Source organism: Equus asinus, chromosome 21 (genome assembly GCF_041296235.1).
Source record: "Equus asinus isolate D_3611 breed Donkey chromosome 21, EquAss-T2T_v2, whole genome shotgun sequence".
Taxonomy (NCBI): Eukaryota; Metazoa; Chordata; class Mammalia; order Perissodactyla; family Equidae; genus Equus; species Equus asinus.
The window spans coordinates 14,563,034-14,579,678 of record NC_091810.1 but is presented as its reverse complement, the minus strand read 5'-3'; the positions used below and the strand labels follow the sequence as shown (position 1 = coordinate 14,579,678).

The 16,645-nt window shown below is 50.8% G+C and overlaps 1 protein-coding gene across 1 annotated transcript in view; it reads left to right on the top strand.

The window, feature by feature from the left end:
* Positions 1-15,597, top strand: part of XPC (XPC complex subunit, DNA damage recognition and repair factor) — a 33,097-nt gene extending 17,500 nt beyond the window's left edge. The window contains exons 8-16 of the mRNA XM_014838448.3: positions 2,074-2,163; positions 3,612-4,505; positions 5,936-6,096; positions 8,752-8,833; positions 11,795-11,929; positions 12,009-12,178; positions 12,711-12,804; positions 13,353-13,442; positions 14,591-15,597. Of these exons, the coding sequence (XP_014693934.3) occupies positions 2,074-2,163; positions 3,612-4,505; positions 5,936-6,096; positions 8,752-8,833; positions 11,795-11,929; positions 12,009-12,178; positions 12,711-12,804; positions 13,353-13,442; positions 14,591-14,803 (1,929 nt within the window). The 3' untranslated portion in view covers positions 14,804-15,597. The remainder of the gene's footprint in view (positions 1-2,073; positions 2,164-3,611; positions 4,506-5,935; positions 6,097-8,751; positions 8,834-11,794; positions 11,930-12,008; positions 12,179-12,710; positions 12,805-13,352; positions 13,443-14,590) is intronic.
* The last annotated feature ends 1,048 nt before the right edge of the window (positions 15,598-16,645 follow it).

Here is a 16,645-nt window from a genome sequence, read left to right as displayed (position 1 = left end):
TGTTTTCTGGAAGAGTTTGAGAAGGATTGTTGTTAATTCTTCTTTAAATGTTTGGTAGAATTCCCCAGTGAAGCCATGTGGTACTGGACTTTTCTTTGTTGGGAGGTTTTTGATTCCTGATTCAATCTCTTATTACTAGTCTGTTCAGATTTTCTGTTTTTTCTTGAGTCAGTTTTGGTAATTTGTATGTTTCTAGGACTTGTCCGTTTCATCTAGGTTATCGAATTTTTTATAGGAATCATTCAGTTTTGTAACTTGAATTTTTTTTCCTCGGTAACACATAGTGACAGATTACTTGTTAAAGCTGATGACCATGTACATTTGTGTGGCACCAGATTCCTTCCAGAGACCATCACATACGTGATCTGTTTAATCTTCTTTATAGTCCTGGGAGGAAGACGAGGCAGGGATTATTACAGATGAAGAAATCTAGGTTTGGAGAAGTCACTCAGCTAGTTGGTGAATACTCAGGTATCCAGACTCTTACTTAGATCTGTGCTCCTTTGCCATGCTGTACACTCAGAAACTAAGAAATTAATGTGGGTACAGTATTAATTGTACCAATTAGTTAATAATTTGTTGTCAGCTAAACCATGGATAGATTTAGATTCTCCCAGTTCTTCCACTAATGCCCTCTTTCTGTTCCAGGATCGGAGCCAGGACCTCAAGGGCATTGTCTGTCGTGTCTCCTTAGTCTCTTCCAGTGTGAGACAGGTCTCAGTCTTCCCTTGTCTTTCATGACCTTGACGCTTTCGAAGAGCACTGCTTAGGAATTTTGTGGAGTGTCTCTCAACTTGGGTTTATTTGATGTTTTCTCATCCCCCCCTGTTTTTAACTCCAGAAGAAACAAGGCAAAAATAATTATTTTTCTCAACATATAATGTGGCTTTTTGCGGGAAACCTGCCTTCCTGTTTCTGATTTTCACCTCTGTCTTCCTCAGTAGGGCGTTATGGTAACTCGTGGGAGAGAGTGGCACCCTGCGCTCGTGTAGGAGGATCTTGCTCAGGTGCTTTGTCGCCGGCTGTCTGGGAGGTTAATTCCCCTGAGCAGGCTCCCATCCTTACAAGTGAACAGAAGCTTTAGAAATGCAGCCTCCAGTTGAAAGACTCTTCGTGGGGAAAACGGAATATAGGGAGTAGACTTTGGGGATCTGAGGATAATGATGTTTTCTGTTTTTCCTTCTCAAAGTGATATTTTGTTTTATTATTTTATTTTAATCACAAACACAACATATATTGATTACAGAACAATCAGAAGATAGGTAAGCTGAGAAAGAAACCCATCTGTAAATGCCCATAACCCAATATATGAATCCTTTTCCAAATATACTTATATGCTCATATTTATGTATAATTCTTTTTTACGACAGTTAATATTACACATTAAAAAAGAAAAACTTCCTAGGGGCCGGCCCCATGGCCAAATGGTTAAGTTCTCCTGCTCCACTTCGGCGGCCCAGGGTTTTGCCAGTTCAGATCCTGGGCACGAACATCATACCACTCATGAAGCCATGCTTAGGTGGCATCCCACATGCTACAACTAGAAGGACCCACAACTAAAAATATACAACTACGTACTGGGGGGCTTTGGGAAGAAAAAGGAAAAATAAAGTCTTTAAAAAAAAACAAAAACCAAAAACAACTTCTTAGGGCTACCCCTGTGTCATAGTGGTTAAGTTCGTGCACTCCACTTTGGTGGCCCAGGGTTGCAGGTTTGGATCCCAGATGCAGAGCTAGCACTTCTCGTCAAGCCATGCTGTGGTGACATCCCACATAAAATAGAGGAAGATTGGCACAGGTGTTAGCTCAGGGCCCAGTGTTCCACACACACACACACACAAAACAAGTTTCTCTTTTTCTTTAATATCCAGTGAACATTTTCCCATTTTTCTGCAAAGGTACATTCTGCAGCATCATTTTTACTAGTGCCGTGGGTTCCGGACTCCTGTAGGTAGACAGTTTGGTTGTTTCTCACTTTGCCCTGTTGTAAACAAGCTCTGCAACAAACAGCATTGCATTAATTAAGTTCGTAATTTTTTTTTAGGATAAATGTGTTATTCTTTTTTATTACAGATATTTTTACTGATTCTCCGGGCCCTGCAGCTCCCAACCCGGCTGGTATTGTCTCTGCAGCCAATTCCCCTGAAGTTATCAGCAGCAAAGGTGAAGTTCTCGAGGCTTCCAGAGAAAGGGGTCGTTACAGGGAGGAGTGAGAAATGATCAACTTAAAAAATAAATTGGTCGTTAGACTGTTTTAAGGGTCGGTGTTCCTGGGGCGTGGTTCCTTTGAGCCTGCTTTGCACATGCTCTGTGCTGGAAGACACATGAAGGAGCATCTAGCAGTCTGAGCTTTGCATGCGCAACGGGGCCTGCTCGAGGGCTGGGCTCTGTGGTGCCGTGGTTTCTGTTCCGGAGCACAGTGGATGGTACCCGTCCTCCTCGTCAGCGGCGTGGAGTGATGAAGCGGAAAGGACTCTGAATTCTGTCATCACCTAAGAGGGAGGCTAAGCACTGTACTCTCTAGGGTGTTGGTGTTTTCTGAAACTTGCTGGTCCAGAATTGATTTCAGTAATTTCCGTATTCTTAATGTGTTGTTGTGTTAGTGCTGTTGAGTCAGTTCTAACTCCCCGCGACCCTGTGTACCGTAGAGCGGAACCCTGCCCGGCCTTTCTGCGCCATCCCCTCACCTTTTGGCGCTGCATCAGGCAGTGCTCCACTGCTGTTCGTAGGGTTTTCATGGCCCATTTTTTCGGAAGTGTGTGGTCCCTCTTCCTAGTCTGTCTGAGTCTGGAAGCTCTGCTGAAACCTGTCCACCATGGGTGACCCTGCTGTTTGACATACCAGTAGTGCAGCTTCCAGCAGCACAGCAGCACACAGCCGACAGGCAGCTGGTGTGGTTCCTTGAGTGAGAAATGATCGCACACACGCTGTGGTGATGGGAGTGCCGCATCTTAACCACTAGGCCACCAGGGCTGGCTGACGTATTCTTAATGCTGCAAGTTTATTACGTCTGGCAGTGTTTGTTTGCACAATGCCTTGTGTGTGAGGTGGGTATTGCAGTCACGCACTGTGTAGTGGCATTTCAGTCAGTGACAGACCGCATGCAGATGGCGGTCCCGTAAGATTAGAACCGTGCAGTCTTGGTGTGTAGTGGTCTACACCATCTGCCTTTGTGTAAGTACACTCGCATGTTCGCACAACGACAAAATCGCCTACGACAGTTCTCAGAGTGTATTTCTGTCGTTTAGCGACACGTGACTGTGTTATTGCTGAGGAAACTGAGACTCAGGTGACATAAATGACCTAAATCATGTAACAAATGAGAAGCAGAACTGGATTGTGAACCCAGGTTTGTCTGTCTCCACATCCTGAGCTCTTTTCCCTCTGCTACACGTTAGAGTGAAAAGAATTACATTGTGGCCTATCTAAGGAGCTGCAGATTTTAGCACATGCTTTCCTGTAATCCTAAAGGATAGCCAGTCCGTCATAGTGAGCTGGGGACATCTTGTGTATGCTGGTTCTCTAGCCAGTGACCTAGCCCCATTAGATTACAGGATCTCTATCATAGCATTAGCAAAAAAGAAAAAGCCAAATTTTCTATTCTGTTTAAGGGAAAGAAACCTTCCAAGGAGAGATCCACAGAGGGTCCCAGAGGCTCCTCACAAACTTCCAGCCAAGTTCCAGAAAACCAAACCAAACCAAAGACCAGCAGAGGAACCAGACAAGAGGAAACCTCTTCTGAGGGCACTAGCAATCCAGGCACCAAAGGGAAGAGGAGCAAGCCAGCAGCAGGTGGACGGAAACGGAGGGACCCCTCCTCCAGTGGGGAAGAGGAGGGAGAGGCGGGGGCGCGGGAGGAGCATACCCCGAGACGGCTGCGTGCCCAGGAGCGGCGGGTGGCCTCCAGGGTGTCTTACAAAGAAGAGAGTGGGAGTGACAAGGCTGGCAGTGGCTCTGACTTTGAGCTCTCCAGTGAGGAAGCCCAACATTCATCTGATGAGGATTCTGAGCCTGGCCTTCTGAGGCGGAGGAGGGCCCGGGCCCCTCAGAGGACAAAGACAGAGTCCAAGAGTGACTCTAGGACCCAACATGGAAGACACCCTAAGAATCCTGGCTTTCCAGCAACATCCTCAAGCTCTTCAAGCAGTAAGAGTAAAAAAGGCAAGAAAATTCACCGTGAAGGTGAGGAGGCCGAAGGAGGGAAAGCAGCTGGTGTAGACCAGTGGCTGGAAGTGTTCTGTGAGCAGGAGGAAAAGTGGATGTGTGTGGACTGTGTGCACGGTGTGGTGGGCCAGCCTCTAACCTGTTACAGATATGCTACCAAACCCATGACCTACGTCGTGGGCATCGACAGTGATGGCTGGGTCCGGGATGTCACCCAGAGGTACGACCCAGCCTGGATGACAGTGACCCGCAAGTGCCGGGTTGACGCCCAGTGGTGGGCCAGCACCTTGAGACCATACCAGAGCCCGTGTGTGGAAAGGGAAAAGAAAGAAGACTTGGAGGTAAGGTGCTGGCTTCCATGGGCTCTGAGACCCTGTTGGATTATTCCGGTTATTCTCATTTTTGAGCAACTAGTGTGTGCCCAGCACTTTGTTGCATACTTTTAGTGTAGCTCATTTAATTGTTACAACAACTCTGTAAAGCTGGGGTTATTATTGCCTTAACTTATCAGTTAAACCTTTAGGATCTGACAGGTTAACTGACTTGGTATTTGAACCTGGGTCTGTCTGGCTTTGAAGCTTGTATACTTTTAATTATTGCCTGGTTATAAATTTGGAACTTTAAAGTAGTTTATGCAAGTCACCTAGTAAATAGTCCTAAGGAAAGCAGAAAACGTCTTCAGTAGAGCTCTTAGGCCACCTGCTCAGCATGCACACGCACAAGCACAGACACCTCTCCCCTGACCTAGAACACTCATCTCCTGGGGAGGGCAGGACTCGGGAGCAGGAGATAGCCTCAGTCTGCTGAGAAGACACACTAGGAAACAGACTTCTTAAACAGAACACAGTGTCTCGCTTGGTCTTAGGACCAACCTCTGACCAGGAAGAAGGCCTGAGCTGCTTGTGCCCAGCATTGTGGTGTTGGGTGGGGCTGGCGTTTCCACATGGGGACGTGCCGACTTGCTGGGAAGTTATTCCCAGTCCTCAGATGGTGTGGCATGGGTTCATGTAGCGTGCCCTGTAGCATGCAGGGCTTTGAGAGCTTGCTCCGGGGGTGTTCCTGGCTCATTTTGCTTAGAAAGGACGAGTGAAATGGGAATTGTGCAGAGCTGTCATGACTAACCTAGTGAAGGTATCTGTAGTGGAAGCTGACCATGCAAAGGATCGCTCCTACTCCTAGTGACTCCACATTGCCAGTCTTCACGAATGTGTCGGGGTTTTCAGGAGATGCTGAGGGAAAGCTTAGGAGATCTTGGCGAATGGGATGTGACTTACAGCAGTGGAATTGCCCACTGAGAAATCAGAACCCTTGAAGAAGTGCCCAGAGAAGAGAGAGCAATTAGAGTGCACTAAGGAAGGCTGCAGGGTTTCCTGTGAGAGCTGAGACAAGTAGAGCTGTGTTGCAGAATAGGGATGTCACTTGGAGGTAAGGCCTCCTTCCTGAAGAAAGCTGCGTGTCTTTCTTCCTTGAAGCTCTTTCATAAGCAGGCGCTGATCTGCTGGGGCTGACAAAGGTGTCTAAGGGTTGGGGATAGTTTAGGTGGCTTTCCAACATTGCCACGAGCCACAGAAGTACTTGATTCTTCATAGCTTTTGATTTATGTAAAACCTACTTAGTGGCCATCACTACAGACGCAGTGATCCACAGTCATTGGTTCTCATGAGACCTCTGGTCAGCCGTCTGTAGTCAGAACAAGTTGGTCTGAGGACTACCTGCCTCAGACCTGCTCCTCTGCACAGCATGCTCAGCGTTGTCTCTCTGGCCTTTGCAGTTTCAGGCGAAGCACCTGGACCAGCCTTTGCCCACTGCGATTGGCACGTACAAGAACCACCCTCTGTACGCCCTCAAGAGGCACCTCCTGAAATTCGAGGCCATCTATCCCGAGACGGCCGCCATCCTCGGGTATTGTCGCGGAGAAGCTGTCTACTCCAGGTGTGTGGCCTCGTGGGCTTCCTGTGGCCTGGGATTGGCCGTCTCCCCAGGCAAGGGGCTAGTGATGTCAGCTCCTCTCACTGTCAGATGGGAGGAGCTTTAGAGCGAGTGTGCGCTCTTGGGTGTGTGATGCGTAGAAGAGATTAAAGCTTGAAAATTAAAACAATGATTAAAAGACCAGCAGGGGAAAAATAAGGTACAGGGGAAAAATAAAAAGTAGGACGGATAGGGTTTATGTTGGGCACTTGAAAACACCCCTCAAGTATAAGTTAAAAACATACAAAAGGGAAGAATTAAAGGATTTGATAATACCACTGAACCGATTACTTAAAAATGGTTAAGTAAATTTTATGTATATTTTATCCACAGTAAAAAGGAATTGCTAGAGAAGGGGGAAAGGAATTAGAGTAGAAAATGAATGTAAAATATGTACAAAATTAAAACTGAAAAAATCTTAATGATTTAAATTTCAGGTAAGCAAAAAATAAAAATAGCAGAACTTTTAAAAAATAGCAAGAAAAAGAAAAGTCATTTTTAAAAACGTTGAAATGCAAGACCAAAAAATAGATGATGTTCTTAATATGTGGGAAAAGAAAGTGAAAACAGAAACAAGGAGACCCACACGCAAAGGTGGTTTGGGTCCCCTGACTGGGGACCGCCTCCTGCGTGTCGGCCCTGCGGGGAGTCACCCTGGACCCTGCGTTCAGGGCCTTCCTTGGAGTGTTCTGTTCCACACCAGGAAGGGCCACACCTGTCAGGCCTCAGCTGTCAGCAGTCAAAGGCTGCCGGGGGCCGGGCCACCCTGACAGAAGTGAGAGGGCACGGGCTTCCTCCCGCGGTTGGGAGAGAGGAAGTCTGGGCAGAGGCCGGCATGGTCCACAGAGACCTTGTCAGTCATGGGAGAAGCGTTAGAGGTCGACTTTTTTTTTTAATATAGTAAAATGCACATAACAAGATTCACCAGTTAATCATAGTTAAGCGTACAGTTGGGTGGCGTTAAGTACACTCACATTGTTGTGTAACCATCCCCGCCATCCATCTGCAGAACTCTTTCATCTTCCCAAGCTGAAACTCTGTCCCCATTTAAACACCAGCTCCCCTTTCCTCCCTCCCCCAGGCCCCAGCAACCCCCATTCTACTTTCTGTCTCTGAATTTGACAGCTCTAGGGACCTCATATGAGTGGACTCAGTATTTGTCCTTTTGTGACTGGCATCCATCAACAGCACTTGGGTTGCTTCCTCTTGTGGCTGTTGTGACTGGTGCTGCTGTGAACACGGGTGTGCAAATGTCTCTTTGAGATCCTGCTGTCAGTTCTTAGGGATCTTTACCCAGAAGTGGGTTTGCTGGATCATATGGTAATTCTCTTTACTTTTTGAAGAACTGATGTACTTTTTTCCACAATGGCTGTATCGTTTTACATTCCCACCATTAGAGAGAGTGCAGGGGTCCCAATTTCTCCACATCCTTGCCAACACGTATTTTCTGTTTTTTGATAGTAGCTGTCCTAACGGGTATTAAGTGATTAGAAAGTTGAGATTTAGAGAGGGCCATGTCTACTTCTGTGCTGCTCTCTTTGGGAATGTCCAGAAGATGCCCACCTGCACCCTCCCCACTCCCCAACCCCCACCCCACGCCTTCCCTGCTCCTATCTGAAGACCATGACCTTGACATCATTACTCCTTCAGGCAGAATGCAGCCCTCAGTGGAGCGTAGGTGGAGCTCTCGGCTCTGAGAGGGTGCTGCTGTGGACAGAGCCCTGCTCCAGGCCCTGGAAAGGGTCTGGTCTTTCCAGCAGCCTTGCAAGGCAGAGAGGACAGCTCATTATCCCTGATGGATGGAGGAGGATATTGACGCTCAGGAAGGGAAAGTGACTTGTTCAGGGTCACCCTGCTAGGCAGTGGCACAGAGGAGGTTCGACCCGTGTCCCTTGTACTGTGAGTGAACGTCGGCCTCAGACTTGGGTAGCTGAGGGCCTGATTTCTGCCCTGGAGGAAACTTGGTGCCCTTGCTCTTTGGAGCCCCATCTCTGGGCCGAGTTCAGGGCTGCACACTAAAGAAGAGATTGCTTTAGCTCTGGAAGGAGGGTGAAGCCAGAGGATGTCTCCCTGTAATCACAGGGATTATTTGACTGTTCCATGTGCGTGGATCTTAATTCCACGGTGATTTCTTAGCTTACTGTGGGTCCTGTGTGGTCTCCTTTTGGATTCGCTGCCCCGTCTTTGGACGCCTGTCCCTCCCCCACCTCTAGTGTTTAGCAGCAAACCAGGCCCTCGCGGGGGGTGCGGAAACTCGCCTGCACTGCTTGGCTCTTACTTTGCCCTTGGGGCTGCAGAGGGACTCTCACTCTGGGAGGAGAGGCGAAGGCAGGTGTGAGGCCGACGACTGGGAAACCCCCCCTGCCCCCCCCCCCCCCGTTCAGGTTAGGATGTGTAATGGACACTGCTCCCAGGAGACAGGAAGTCCAGGTTAGCTGTCTGCCTAACGCCCTGGTTCCCTCCGAAGCAGGCCTGAGGAGAGTCGGGCTGGGATTTTCCCTCTCCTGGGAGGGGACGTGAGGCGGCAGGGTCCCGCAGTCCCTCTGCGTGCAGTGCACGGTGCTCATCAGGCAGTGTGGCCTGAGTCTGTCCTTTGTCTCCCCCTGTTGGCTCCTGCAGGGACTGCGTGCACACCCTGCACTCCAGGGACACGTGGCTAAAACAAGCAAGGGTGGTGAGGCTTGGAGAAGTGCCCTACAAGGTAAGCAGGGGCCTGAGGGCAGAGCAGCACATGCCCGGGATAGGCACCCGGTCTGCATGTCGGCTTGGGGAGGATTAGAGGAGGAGAAAAGCAGGGGAATTATATTACCTGAGGGAGGAGGTGGTCAGATGGCTCCTCCAGAGCAGCAAGAACCCTTGGCGGGAAGGCAGCGCTCAGACTCCCGGGTGCCCATCTCTGCTCCGAGGCGCTGTGATGGGAACTGTCACTGAGTCGTTCCAGGGCCAGCATCCTGCCTCCGTGCACGCTGTCCTCCGCGTTGCCTTGTGTGTCAGAACTCCCCACTTGTTTTGCATGCGTGTGGTCTCTGTGGAGACTTCACCACCACAGGAGTTAGCATGATGACGCGCCTCTTACAGAGGAGAGAACAGGAGCTCAGAGAGGGGAGATGGCTTGTCCAAAGCTTACGGTCCTTGGGATGGCAGCGCCCGACAACAGTCCCAGCGGTCGTTCTCGCTGTGTGCTGCCCCACTGAGTCGGGGCAGCTGCCTGTAGAAACATGAGCTCAGCACAGGGCTGCAGAGGCTTTCCAGGGACACGCAGCCAGGGGAGGACAGAGGCAGGGCACAGAGGCACCTTTGCTTTTCTTTCTCAGACCCCCAGGAGAAGCTGTTTGGGTGGGACACTGGGGAGCTGGGGGGTGTGGAGAGGCCTCAGTGTCGGGGAGGGGCTGCAGGCGGTGGGAGCCAGTGACGTCAGCCGCAGGCTTGAGGGCGTCACGCTCGCTGCCTGCCTGGGCCCGCAGGAGCAGCGGGCTTTCCCAGAGAGCCTCAGCTTGCTTTTGTGCTCCTTATCAAATAACAGTTGCTTCATTCTGCAGCAGCACTGTCTAAGAGAAATATATATGAGCCACAGATTTGAATTTCTTGGGTTTTTTTTTTCCTTTTTCTCCCCAAAGCCCCCCAGTACAGAGTTGTATATTCTTAGTTGTGGGTCCTTCTAGTTGTGGCATGTGGGATGCTGCCTCAGCATGGCTTGATGAGCGGTGCCATGTCCGTGCCCAGGATTCGAACCGATGAAACACTGGGCCGCCCACAGCGGAGCGCACGAACTTAAACACTCGGCCACAGGGCTGGCCCCAGATTTGAATTTCTTAGTAGCCATCTTCAAAACTTTAAAAGAAACAGGTGGAATTTTAACATATTTAAATTCAAATATATCTGAAATATTGTCATTTTAACATGTAGTATCTTGAAACGTTAATGAGATATTTTGCATTCCTTTTTTATTAAGGCTTTGAAATATCTGGAGTGTGTTTCTCTTTCAGGACACCTCCATGCAGACTGGCCATGTTTCACATGTTCAGGGCCATGTGTGACTGGTGCCTATCGTATTAGCACAGTTCTAGAATAATCCCAGATCTCAAGTCCTTCCCTTGTCCTGAGCTCTGCTGCCCCAGCTCCAGCCCCTGCCTCACTGTCTCTTGCTTGGATTACAACCACTTTCCCGCCTCTGGCCCAGCCCCTCAGTCTGTTCCCGGCATCGCAGTCACGGGATCTTTCTGAAACACAGAGCCGTGAGTGGCACTCCGTGCGTAGTCTGCCCTTAGCCCACCTAGATGCCCGTGTCTGTCCAATGGCACAGAGACCCGTGGTGCTTTGGTGCCTGCCTCCTCTCCACATGCTTCCTCCTGTGTGTCAGATGACTTCCACAGTCCCCAGATACTCGTGTGCTCACACTTCTGTGTCCCTTTGGTCCCAAACACCCTTCTCCCCAGCCCTGTTCACCTGACTGGCCCCTCTGGGCCTTTTCAGACCCGGCTCCAATGTGGCCTGTTCTGAGCAGCCTGTCTTAGCCTGTCCCTCCTCAGGGCTGGGCGAGGGGCCCCGCCTCTGGGCCGCATTCCACGCGTCCTCTTCACGCTGAATTGCCATCTTCTCGTCTCCCCACAGGAGCCTGCAAAAACAAAGACTGCCCCTTCTCTGCCCCTGAGGACGGGTGTCATGGCGTGGCTTGTAATAGATGTTCACTGATGTTTACTGAACGATGCTGGGTGGATAGTTTCCTCAGAAAGGGATTATGAGGCCGCAGGGGTGACGGAGATGGCATGCCCAGAGGCCAGGGCTGGAATGGCTGCTAGAGCAGCGGTCAGCAGGCACAGCTCGCAGGTCACATCCATCCTGCGTCCTCTTCTGGTGGCACCCTTGATTTCAGAATGGTTTTTACATTTTTTAAGGGTTGTAAAAAGAGAGAAAGAAAGAATATGTGACAGAGGCTGTTCGTGGCCCTTTCCAGAAGAAGTTTGTCAGCCCTTCACTGAGGCAGCTGTGCCTGCGGCCTGGAGCCAGCGCTTTCCCCCCCAGCGGCACTCCTCGTGGAAGTTATGCAGCCTTCTCCTTGCCAGTCCCCCATGCCTTTCACCCCTTCCCTCCACAGGGAGAGTTTTGGTGTGGCAAGTACACATTTGTAGGGGAGCTTGCTGGGGGTCCCAGACTGTCCGTGCCTTCCCGGCACATGACGCAGGTCTCTGGGTCTCGGTCCTGGCCTGTCACTTACCCAGCATTAAGTCAGCGACTTCGTCTCTGTGTGCCAGCTTCCCTTGCAGTGATGAAAGTATGGAAGATGGCATGGCTGGTAAAAGCACAGGCTCTGGCCTTAGGCGCTGTGTCACTAGGTGAACCATTGACACCTCTTAGGGTGGTCATCTGTAAAGTGGAGATGGTGCTAGGACCTCCCTCCTGGGTTTGTCGAGAAGATTAAAGAAGACACATAAAGCCCTGAGAACAGTGCCTGGGACAGCGGGCACTCTGACGTTGGCTGGTGGGAGTCGGAGTGCTAGTGGGCCTAGCAGTCGGACAAGGGGAGAAAAAGCACACCCGTCTCAGGTTTGTTGTGGGGTTAAGTGAGGGGACAGCTGTACAGCACTGAGCACCATGCTGGTGTACAGTAAGCACCCGGGACGGGGCAGCCCTTGTGGTGAACTGGCTGTTTCCTCTGGTGTAGATGGTGAAAGGCTTTTCTAACCGGGCCCGGAAAGCCCGCCTTGCTGAGCCCCAGCTGCAGGACCAAAATGACCTAGGCCTGTTTGGCCAGTGGCAGACAGAGGAGTACCAGCCGCCTGTGGCTGTTGACGGGAAGGTAAGGGCAGTGCCCAGTAGGGCGGGACCGGGCCACTCTGCTCTACAGCTGGCCAGACCTGGTGTGCCACCCTCCGCAGGTCCCCCGGAATGAATTTGGGAACGTGTACCTCTTCCTGCCCAGCATGATGCCTGTCGGCTGTGTCCAACTGAACCTGCCCAATCTGCACCGTGTGGCCCGCAAGCTGGACATCGACTGTGTCCAGGCCGTCACTGGCTTCGATTTCCATGGAGGCTACTGCCATCCCGTGTGCGTGAGGGACCTCCCATGGAGGCCAGAAGGAGGCACGGGAGGATACGGGAAGTTGATGTAGCGCTGAAGCCCACTATCTCTCCCTGTCACGGTTTACTCTGGATTTGCAAAATCCATCTTAACACTTTATCTTTCACATTTACACGTTTACTCTGGCTTCTATCCAGGGGCAGTCAAACCAGTGAAACCAGCATCCTAATTAATGCTGAATTACAACGCTGTTCCTGGGGCTGGTCACAGGTGACCTGGCAGGCTCAGCATCCTTCCTTCTGTCCTGCCATGCAGTGGGGAGAGGGAGGCGCTCCAGCTCTCTTAGGCAGGACCTGGGGGAGGAGATATAGGGCCCATGTCCACAGACCTTTCTCTGCGTGGGGGGTGTCCATTAGCAGCGGTGGCCAGAATTGTGGACCTGCTGACCTTCAGGGCCCCAAGTGCTTAGGAGCGGCCCACTGTCCTCTGTGAAGGGGAGGAGGAGAGGCTGGAGCAGGAGGCAGGCTTAAGGAAGACCAACTGTGCTGCATCCCCACAGAACTGATGGGTACATAGTCTGCGAGGAATACAAAGACGTGCTCCTGGCCGCCTGGGAAAAAGAGCAGGCGCTCATTGAAAAGAAGGAGAAGGAGGTGAGCAGCGTGGCCAGGGTGGGCCTGGGGGTCTGAGGGGGGACCAGAATGGCGGACAGCAAGCACACGGTGGGGCAGGGACCTCGCTTGCACCGTGTGAAAGAGGAGAGTGTGCTCTAAAGCTCTTCCCAGCTCTGACCTCATGGAAGGCGCCCTGGGGAGCCAGCGCTGACAGAACAGGGTCCTGCCTGCATCAGAGTCCACTCTCACTGTCCACGTCTGCCTGGCTCAGCTCCAGGGACCGCGCCCCTTCTGTGACACCTGCCTGTTAAAAGGAATTGTCCATGGTCCAGGTTCTGGGCAACCTCCTCCCCTAAAAATTTTAGAGTCGGAAACAAAAAAGCTTTTAGTTTTAGTGCCTTTTGTATGTATCACTTTATAAATCACACCAATTTTAAACTGCGACTTGGTAGGATTTAGAAAGCATTTTTTAACTAAAATGTTATCTGTGTCTTTACGTATGTATGTTCACAGGTTCCATCTTGACATTTTCCCTGAAAATGGCATTACTTAACATATTCTGTTCTTCCATTTCACTTTGCTGATAGAAAAAGGAGAAGCGGGCCCTAGGGAACTGGAAGCTGCTGGTCAAAGGGCTGCTGATCAGGCAGAGGCTGAGGCTTCGCTACGGGGCCAAGGTCAGTGCAGGTCCTTCTAAAGAAACCAGCCCCCCCCCACCCCCAAAATAATAAGCCCAGGTTGGAGGGGGGACTCAGATCACTGGCCCAGGTCTGCTCAGATGTCCAGTCACAGACAGCTCTGTGTTTTGAAGCCACAGTCCTGTGTCTCTGAGGCCCTGTGTCCTTACTTGTTGGGACAGATGTTCCCAGAGTCCACCTCAGATGGCTTTTCCAGCCCCCTGCTCTGCCCCTGCATCCCCTCTTCTGCTCCTGTCTGCACGACTGAGCACCTGCTGTGAGTCCGGTCTGGTGCTAAGCCTGCGGGGAGGCCGAGTTCCTGAATCTCTGTGCGCTGCACCACTCCTAGCCTTGTGCTGCTCCCAGGGCCTGCACCCACCCTTCAGGCTGGGGTTCTCACTTAGTACAGCTCCTGCCACGTGCCAGGCCAGGCTGTGGACGCTGCTGTGAATTTGACGTGAAGCCCCCTAGGGGCTCCCATCTTGGGGCGCACAGGGCCCTGGATGCAGTCCCGTGGTGTGAACAGCACCAGGTCAGAGACAGCAGAAACGGGAGCAGTTGTAACCACGCCTCTCGGTTTTCTTTGCCCTCTCCAACCCTACATGTGCCTGTCTGCCCTTAGAAGATAGTGTCGTGCTTCTCTCTCAGATCCCTTTGGTGACCCCCTCCCCTGGCTTTGTGTTATCATTGGCTCCTTCCTGGTGCTCTGCTTTGCCCTCTGTGTCCAAACCCGGCCCAGCTCCCCAGCCTTCAGGGAGGGCGTCCTCAGAGCACTTGGGACTGAGGTTGGTACTGTGCATCTGGGAAGGTAAATACAATGCACTTTCATTCAGGAACAAGGTCATAAACGCAAGGCCCCAGTCAATCACCTCCTAGATTTGATTGTGCGCCCCATGAGGGCAGTTCCTTGCCTAGACACCTCTGTGTTCCCCAGCACTGAGTGCCTAGCAGGTTCTCCATTACCTGCGCTGCCCCCAGTCTGCAGAAGGTACAGGAAGAGCAGTCTTGGCCCTTTCCCAGCCCCACGCAGTGCCCTCATCCTTCCAGAGTCACACAGCTCAGGGCAGGCCATTGCTGGGAGCTTTCCTGCCTCTTGACGGTGCTTCCTGGTGTCTGATCACTGAGCGGGGCCTGTGTTTCCTCTCCAGTGTGAGGCAGCAGCTCCCCATGCAGATGCAGGAGGTGGACTCTCTTCTGACGAAGAGGAGGGGACCAGCTCTCAAGCGGAAACGGCCAGGATCCTGGCTGCCTCCTGGCCCCAAAACCGAGAGGCCGAAGAAGAGCCAAAGCCGAAGTGCCCCAAGACCAAAAGGGGAAAGAAGGCGGCGGCTTCCCACCTCTTCCCATTTGAGAGGCTGTGATGTAAGTGGCCACCTTGTCGTAAGGTCTGCTGCACAGGCCCCACATCTCCCCCGGGGGGTGCCCGGGCCTTGGGGTGGTGACTTCTCTGAGAAGGCACAGAAGCAGCAGGTGCTGCAGACGGGCTGGGGCCAGAAGGCACAAGCCGAGGTGGGGCTGCAGGTCTGGCCCCAGTGCTTGTCACCTTCCCCCAGGGGAGGGTCTTCTTCAAGCTGCTCGCTGCCACGTGCTGTGCTTTGAGCCACAGAACACTTCCCCGGAGACCCCGCCACCTAGTCGTCGTTCTCCCTGTCCTTGGAAACACGCGTCAGGTCTTTCATAGAGACCGCTGGGAAATTTGGGGATGACAGTGCATTTAGGAACATGCCAGTCCTTTCTTCCGGGTGGACTCTTCTCCGTCAGACACTCGCGCTCTTGCCTCTTGCAGACTCAGGACCCTTCCTCTGCAGGCCCCTCGTTTTCCCTCGGTCGGGTTTACTAGTACCGCCCAGTGCTGCCTCTGTAGTACGGGAGACAGCAGGTGAGAAGCCCCGGCCGTCTCAGCTGTGGGATGGTTGGGATCTACTTTTCGAAATAACATTTCACGGTGGCAGAAGACTAGCATAGAGCTAAAATCAGGAAAGAAGAGGAAAACCACTAACTTAGAATTAAAGAAATGTTAGTACAACTGGATCAGTGTTAAACTAGATTTTATTCATTACTAGATAAATTTATAAAGCTCTATGCACTGTAGATATTCAGGAGAAATAATTTTTATAACATTTTGAGAAAAAAATAAAGCATTTATCTAAAAAGACTTGGCTTGACATTTTTTTTTTCAGATTTTATATCAGCTAAGAAAACCTGGGTGATAGAGTGATCTGTACACTTGTTGAGGCTACGTTAGTGATCAGATTTTGTTTTCATGTAAGCTGGCAACTCACCATCACACACATGGAATTTTTTTCTCTGTGTTGAAGTGAGATGTTACTTAATCAGTGAAAGAAACCATTGAAAGTCTGAATCAGCTTTACCCAAGAGAAACAAACAAAAACTTGGGGTGTGACTCATATGCAGCAAGAACTTGGCTGCAAGACTCTTGTTGAGAAACAGCTGGGGTTGCCATGGAAACCGTCTCACACTGCACCAGAGCCTGTGTGCTCCTAGAGATAGTGACTTGTTTTCTGGGAGTTGAGTTAAGAGCATGGCGCTGTCTCTGCAGAAATAACTTATTACTCAGGCAGATGTCAGCTCCTAGTTGGAATTGGGGAATGAAACACTAGGTTTTGGGAAGTTACCATTCACCTGCTTCAAATCTTGTAACAGAAAGAGTCCTCTAAGTGCTAGCTTCAGAGTGGATATTAGTTGCAGTCTGTTGCTTCAGAACAGGAGGCAAAAGAGAATGAAAAGGTAATGTTAGGCATTTCCTGGGCTTAGTTGTCATAAGAACCTGTGAGGTAGAAAAGTACTGTCCCCCTTTTACAGATGAGGATACTGAGGCTCTGAGAGTACTGACAAGCCCGCCAGACAGCCAAGCATCACAGACGTGGGAACAGAGCTCAGGTCTGTCCCAACCCAAAGCCCATGCTGCCTTTTGCACGGGATAGTGCTGTGGCTCCATCTCTTCCAGCACATTCTGAAGATGGGTGAAGTGTGAGTCATTCATTTGAAATCAGTCCAAACAAAGTAGGCTTTGCTATGTTAGGCTTCTTAGTGCCAGGAATATTGAGATGCCTTTTTAAAAAACTGAAACCTATTTTAACCACTAAAAGCAAAGTAGAATTGAGTTCTAAAACTTCATATCGTTCTTAATAAATTCTATGGTTAATTCTTTAAGAGAAATTTCAGAAAGAATGCCAGAAAAA